Genomic DNA, 8,208 nt, shown 5'->3' with positions numbered 1-8,208 from the left:
TGGAGGTTTTGCATGTCTATTCTTGAAATTAAAGCTCTGTTCTAGTTATGACCTATCCATGTTTAATTTACCAATAAATGAATTTTTATTTTATTCATAATGATTCAGTAGTTGACCGTGGATATGTCACATGAGGAGAGGGTTGGGAGTGTGTTTTGTGAAGAAGACATATAAGCAAAATCTTATTTGTGTTCTTCACTGGCCGCACCCCCAACCATCTTCTCCTTATTTATTTTTTTTTCCTTAATTTTTATTAATATTGCCCCTGAAACATCTGTTTCATGACCTCAGGGTTTAATGTTATTTAAATTGTTTAAAAATAGGTTTTTACATTATTTATTAAAAACGTTTGTTAATAAATTTAAAAAATTTCATCAAAGGTGAGGATGGTATGAAGGTTTACCAATAATGTGATTGGTCCTCTTTGTTAAATTTAATTGATATCGGCTATATCTTAAAAATAAAAATGAACATTTAAATCGATAAAAAGTATTACTACATGAGAAATATTTTTGTTATCTTTAGCAAGAACCTACCTTGTGTATTTTTTTAAAACAGATTCTGGTATAATTTTCTTCATTAAAATTTTAATATCTCACAGCATATACTTTATTTCAGTGTTAAGTTCTGACTATTATAATTTTAATGTAAATTTTGTTTTAATGCCAACAAGTAAATGCATGGCTGTTGGTCTAGATTACTTCATGCTAGCTGCATGTTTTTAAAAAATATTTCTTTGTACGTATATTTATATGCAGGTATTAATTATGAAGTTAAAATAAATGTTGCCTTATACTGCTTTATATAAATGGGCTGTTATAATTCTGACATTCTCTTTTAATTTGAGGAAGTATTATTTTGTAACTATGATCACTATCTGAACCTTGTTTTACAAAAAATATTTTTAGTTTTCATTTGATGCTCAATTCCTTTCAGTTTTTCATCTTATTATTTAATCTATGTCAAGCATTCAGATTTAAAAGTTTATAGTTCATTTTTGTAACTGTAAATTGTTTCGAGTTGAGGTCTTTATAGGATTGGCTGGAAATCAATACAGGTTTTTAAAATTTTCTTCTCAATAAAACTTTCAACAAATTTCTAGAATTAGTCTCATTATCATAAGTCTGTTGAAAAGTTGGAAACATAGGTTCCTTATAAATTTAAGAATGTTAATTGTAATGAAATTTGAGTTGACATAAAGCTTGAATCATGACTGCTTTATCTACCACTAATTATTTTGAAATTTGCACCACTTAAAGTAGATACACATTTGAGATGCAAGAGTACACTTAACACTTTCAGATGTAAGTGATCATAATTCTTATAATTGAAATCTTATTGAACCAGTTACACTTGATGTCCCCTATTGTATAAGTCATAATCATTATTCATGAAAAGTGGAAGGGCATTCGCTTTCCATGTCACCATCAATCCCCTGCTCATCTAATGAGAATGAATCTTTGTTATTTCATTGAGTGTTCAGAATCCATGCTTCATCACGACCCTTATCTTTATCACCAGAAACAAAATTTGATCATCAGAAAGTTTTAGTTAATTCTATTTTTCCCTTCCTAATTTAGGGAACATTAATTTTTTATTAAAGGTATAAAACTGTTGCTTGTTTGACACATTGGCAAAAGTGGATTAATTGTAATTTATCTAATTTTTATTGAATGAATCTGATTTAAATTAAAAGAGTTTGTTTCAATTATTTCACAAACATCTGATTTATGTACTGTTGCCATCTTATAGCTGAAATGGAGCCTGCCTATAAATATCGTTAATATTTACACTTATTAGAATTAGCAGAATCCCATGCAAGTGTTCATGCAATCCTTGAGTTTGAGTATTACATCAGGTGCTGGCATAATTGCTTGGTCTCAGCCAGTACCTGGTTAATACTTGAACCCAGTCTTGCGATTCTTCAGCCTGCATCATCTCTGAAATTGGATATGTAAGATTTTTTATTTAATTTTGCATGCTATCATTTTTATAGCCTTCGTTCTGGTTTATTATTTTTATTTTATTTATTAAATAAAGAAAAACTAAAACTAAATTAAAATATTTTAGGATATTACTGAAAGATGCAAAAAAAAAAATCCTTAAGGCTCTGAATTACTGTCAAATAACCAACCAACCTTTCTTTCAATTAAGGAATCATTTAGAACGAAAAAAGATCACATAAATTCAGACCAGAGAAAAGACTTGGCACATCCTAGCTGTTGATGTGAGATGGTGCTATCCTTAATCTGCATTTATCTGATGTTATCTTTTTCTGTTTTGATAATGCTTGAAGGTTTGAAACTTTGACTGGTTGGTTAGTTATTTGGAAGTATTTGTTTTGGCTTCTTCCAATAATATTTTAACTTTATTTATTAAAGAAGGTTAGAAGTAAAAGAGTACATGTGATAATTCATTCATTTTATAAGTGTGACAAGTCCATTTAGGTATAATAAAATCCTTTTTTTTTTTTATCCCGCACTATAAACACTATTGATTAATAAATTAATATTCATTTATATAACATAAAGATACGATAAAATAAAAAACGGAGATAAATCACTATTGATTAATAAATTAGCATTATCAAATATCGCAAAGTACAAAAAATATGTCTGTTAGTGCTCACCAATCATTTTAAGTTTATTTAAATGCAAACATTTAAACATCTTGTTATAACAAAAATGGACTTACCTCTCTTTTAAAATAAATGGCTTAATTAATAGCTAATTATTGATAATTTCACAACTATGTCAATACTGGAGTGTAAATTTGTTTCAGACACAGGTAGGTAACAAAAAAAATTTTATTGTCAAAATTATCACTTGTGATTTTACTTTTGACCCATTAATTTATATTATTAAACATTAAAAAAATAAATGTTTAATAACTTTATTTTTATTGTAAAATTTTTAGCATTTTTTTTTTTTTGTGCATATTAGAAAATTATCCTTTTTATTTTATTTTCATTTTGATAAAAAAAAAGAAAGGCATGTCTTTGGAAATGCTTTAGATTTTTCAACAAAAGCTTTATATACAGTTGTTGATTGGCTGAATGAAATATAGCTAGGCTATTATTTGGAGTGGATTATCGGTTATTTTTAATTTAATCTATAATAAAAACAATATTGCTATTGCTATCTTTTAAAAAGATTAAAATACATGTTTCCTATTAATTATTTGCCAAACCTTAGTGCATATCTGTGTTGAGGTTAGAAAGGTCCTCAATCCCATTACTACAGGAATTTACATTTATTGTTTGTATGAACATACAATGTAGTCTGCATTTATGGAAATATTTTAATAATTTTAAAATTTATGTTCTTCAAAACAAATCATGTTTTCTTTAAAGAAACAATTGAGTTTAAAAAAAATTAGTTATAAATAAAACTAACTAAATTGTCTCTGTGGCAATTTAGGCATAGTTTTATTTATAACTAATCCTTGCCTAGCTCAGATTCAAAATACCGTTTAAGATAAGCAGACATATGAATTTATTTTTTTCTAATAATCTACATTTTTTTAACCTATGATTATTAATTAAATCTTAGAGACAATATAGAGATTTATCTAATGGCCATTTCGTTCACACAGTAATACCGTTAGTTATTTTTCTGTAAATTTTATAAAATGTAGCAAAACTACACTATTGTTTTCTTTGTTATTTTTAACTCAAATGAGAAAGTTTACTATTTTTTATGTTTTTACAACTCCAATAATCTATAATTCTGAAAAAATGTCATTATTAATTGTAAACTCGTATTCTCACCATATATCAGCCGTGATTGACTTATTCTATATATCCATCTATATGTATTCTGAGAAATTTCAATTAAAATAATAATTTATTATATTATTAATAGTAACTATATCATTAATAGGTGATGTATTATTCATCACATTTTATACTGAATGGAAATGTCTCTTTAACAGAGATTCTTACAACTATTCTTAACTTATTTATTATCAATAATAATGTATTTTGTGAGCAGTTGCTGAATTGACAGAGAAGCTGAAAGCGAAAGAGGAAAAAGTAAATGATCTTAGCTGTGACAGCAAAGTTGATAGGTACGTTGATGTAATTTTTTTAACCCTGTTAACAATGAGCATGAAATGAAAATTGATGAAACTAGCATTAGCTTATTCTGTGGTGTACAGAAACGTTGGTATGTTAGATAAATTATACTTAAAGTGGTCAAGGAACACAAAATGAAGGAGAAAATATGGAAAATCTATTGAGTAGCTTAGGATCAAAACAAACAATCCACTTTTCGATGAAATATAGATTTATAAACATTTTAATAGATTTTTTGCACTATTTTTAATGGTGTGGCTTATTTCAATGAGAACTTAAAATATCCTATCGAAAAAAGAAGCATAATAATTATTTTAGTTTTAAATATAATAGGAAAGTGAGAGTTTCTTGTGTCAAAACTATGGACTGCTCAATTAGTACCATTTGGTTTGCAATGTAACCAGTTACCATACCATACTCTATATCCTTAAAGTCGATTTAGGTTTTGTAATTATCTATATTCATTCTACTACTCTGAAGTTTCAGTTACTATATGAATAATTTTTTCAAAGTAAAAATTTTTTTCAGGCAATTGGTAAAAAATCTAATTGTTGGTTATGTGACTTCACCTGCAGACCTCAAGTCTCAGATCCTTGGGGTTCTTGGACAAGTTCTGTCTTTAAGTAAAGAAGAGAGGCAGAAAGTTGGATTAGAACCTGGTGGGCGTCAGCAGGTAGAGTAATATTTTCTGATATTCATAAAAAATTAATCAAGTAAGGTCTGTGAGTTAACTTAATTAAAATTAAATTTGTACATATTAACTTAAAAATAAAATAATGATCAATATGTGTTTAAAATAGGAAATATAAATAAGAATTAAATTTGTAAATATTAACTTTAAAATAAGATTATTATCAATATATAATTAAGATAGGAAATAGTAAAGGAAAATAAATAAAAATTAAGGTAGGTTAGGGCTAGTGTGTTTATGGGCGAGAGCATAATATATATTTTTTAAAATCAATCATTGTCACCATATTGTACTGAGATGTAATAGAAAACTAGGAAGTGTCTTCCCTATAAATGGTGCACCATTTGATAAGTCAGATTTTATTTTCCCTCTTGATTTTGATAATATGCAACATTGGCAATTGTTACAGCAATTTAACATGATTAATTTTCTTATGATAAGTTGATGCTATGTAGAGTAAATTTATGGATTAAGTATTAATTACAATATTTTGAAATTACTAAGGTTTAAGCTGAGGTCTCCACTTACCTGTTAAAGTTATCATATTGAGTAAAGAGCAAATGTGATAAAAGTGGCCTGTTCCATTTTATATATAGCCTTAATGTAATGTTTTTGCTGTTGTAAATAAATACAATTTGTTGAAAAAAAAAATATTTCCCTTCAGTTTCTTATACATCTTGATAAAAAATTTCAACTTTATTATTCATTTAATCTGTGTAATATCTTATATCCTTATTTTACTCTCTTGAGTTTTACTTAATTACTGGAAAAATCCATAACTCAGTTATTGCTTTTCTGAAATTTAGGGGAACAGGTTTCATGCTCTTGCCTTCAGAGTCATTTAATTTAAATACAAGAAGAGTGAAAGTCATTTTTGCCGTTCTTACTCCCTTTTTTGGGGTAAGTGTGTACTTCTGCTTACAATTGGACTTTTTAATAAAATAGACCAACTATTTATTTAAAAGGTTTTTCTGTAGAGAGGAATAGTACAGCATATTTATTCACAAAGTTTCTCATTTCCATATTCGAAAGTAAATTACCAATAGCCTATCTAAGTTAAACTGGCCCCAACTTACCTTAATAAAATAAATACAAATAAAGTTTAAATCCTTGTGAAATATCACAACAATCAAGATTGTACTACTTGACTTCATTGAATTATTTGTAAAAACTACTTTCAGATATAATTATTTTTCATTGAGTTGTAATTTTGTTTTATTAGTCACTGTCAGAAGCATTCGTCAGATTCTTGCAGGCTGAATCCCAACCAAGAACTGAAGTTATACTACCACTCTCTGTTCCCTCTGAACCACCTTCGGTAAGTTATTGAAATAAAAAGGGTATAGGTTTCTATATCAAAGTATGTATACTAATCAACATGATTTACAGTCAAGGAAGAGTTCTCTACTAACTCAAGAAGTTCCTGTGCTGCCGCATTTTCCGGTTGGGAGAAATCCTGGCTCAATATTAAAAGATGTACTGCAGGAGAGGAGACCAGAATAGATTTGTGTTAAGATATATTTTTTATAAGCTTTCCAAAATAATATTGGTAAAATGTATACTCATTTGTAAAATATAACAGAAGATTTTATTAAAGTAAATTATTGTTTTTTGAACAGACCTTTTAAGATAATATGAAAATAAGTTTTCTTTATGAAAGAATTCTTAAGAAATTCATGGTTGAAAATTGTAAAATTTTAATTTGTCAATGTGTTAGTTATTTTTAAAAAGTTATATAAATGTTGATATTTATATTAATAAAGAAATATAAAATTTTTTACCACCATCTTGTCTTATTAACCTAGTCTTTTAACTAATGCTAGCCTTATTAACTGTGTAGCCTTTTCCTCTCCAAGTCATAGAGAAAAATTGTGTCATTCATAATTCAATATTTTCTTAGCTCATTTAGTATCTCATCATTGAACAAATTTGCATTAAACTAAGTGATAGGTCCATTTTTACCTGAATTGTTAATTGTAATCATATTCCATAGTTCTTAAGTGCTCAAAACAAATATTTAATTAAATTATTTTTGAACTAATCGGTGTTTGGAATTGGGCTTAAGTCCATATTATATCTGAATGGGATGAATTTAATTATAACTAGAACCGATTAACACTTCATACATTAAAATATCTGGTATGTATATCGCTCACAAGACTTTCACTTACCACCCAACTTCAGGTTAAAGTTATTTATCAATTATCAAATTCTGTCATATTTTATATTTATCCCTAGTTTATTACTACTAAAAATAAGAGATAGTTAATTTTTTCAAATAAAAAATATATTAAAGGTGGTTTATTTTTTTTTTTTTTTACGGGTTTCTCGAGGTATAAAAAATTATTATTAACTTTATTCCTGACTAGAACAAAAGATAACAAAGCCTATAAGACTATTTAAATGAAAATAAAACCTAGCTGATAGTAAAGATTATTTGACTATACACTGATTACCAAAATTAATAAACAATATAAGATAACTTTTTGAGAAAATAAAAAAAAAAAAAATCTATTATATAAAGTGGTACTTTTAGTTGTAAATTTTATCAAAAAAACTTGCTGTTACATCCCAGGCAGACACCCGCCTTAAAAATGTAATTTCATTGTACCTTAAAACGTGTATTGCTGTCAAAAACTCGGGTTCAGAATTTAGCACTATCACAATACTTCCGTTTATTATATATTTCATACACAGGTAAGTGAAACTAATAAAATAATTAGAAAAACAATTTATTCTTTGAGTAAATTAAATAATTATTTTAAATAACCCAAACTTTGGTTTGTCCTAGTACAGAGTAATCTCGGTAATCCAAACTAATTACTGCAGGGGGTGTTCGAATTATAGAAAGTATTGGGAAAAATGGTGTAAAAAAATTTGAGAATATGAATACAAATAACTATTTTTAATTATTTAATTTTTTTTTTCACATATTTTATTAGAAATTTGACGGATTGAAGTTTTAAAAAAATTAATCTTTTTTAAAGATTTCAATCACCTTCCAAATGTTAATGATCCATTATTTTAAAAACCACCCAAACCCCATTATATGAAAAGACCAGGTGGTTTTTGTGAATAAACATCCTTGTATTATATACCATAGAATGTACAATGTACTTTTTGATTTATGTACAAATAAAGTTTTTTCATGCAAAATTCTTTTCATAGCTTTTCTCAGTGCCATTATGGTGCTAGAGAAAAAATGATAACAAACATAAACATACATACACATAAAAATATTATATACATACACATAAAAAGATTACACACATAAACATAGTGTTTTTGACTATTAAATGTACGATGTTTCTGTTTAACTTATTGCTTTGAACAGCCCTGAAAGGTGGGGCGAAACGTCGGACATTAAATAGTTAAAACTATTTATTCTTTTTTGACCGCAACCCTGACCATCTTCACATATTTAAGTTTTACAGTCAACTAT

The 8,208-nt window shown here is 27.0% G+C and overlaps 1 protein-coding gene across 1 annotated transcript in view; it reads left to right on the top strand.

The window, feature by feature from the left end:
- The window catches only part of LOC106691116 (thyroid receptor-interacting protein 11), a gene marked incomplete at its 5' end in the record, with an annotated part of 50,232 nt that extends 43,680 nt beyond the window's left edge, over positions 1 to 6,552 (top strand). The window contains 4 exon segments of the mRNA XM_014436780.3: positions 3,993 to 4,068; positions 4,604 to 4,748; positions 5,989 to 6,084; positions 6,156 to 6,552. Coding sequence (XP_014292266.3) covers positions 3,993 to 4,068; positions 4,604 to 4,748; positions 5,989 to 6,084; positions 6,156 to 6,269 — 431 coding nt within the window.
- Positions 6,553 to 8,208: the final 1,656 nt, after the last annotated feature.

Source organism: Halyomorpha halys, unplaced genomic scaffold (assembly GCF_000696795.3).
Source record: "Halyomorpha halys isolate HHAL.00 unplaced genomic scaffold, Hhal_1.1 Scaffold2090.1, whole genome shotgun sequence".
NCBI classification, from domain to species: Eukaryota; Metazoa; Arthropoda; class Insecta; order Hemiptera; family Pentatomidae; genus Halyomorpha; species Halyomorpha halys.
This window is presented reverse-complemented; position numbering and strand designations above follow the sequence as displayed.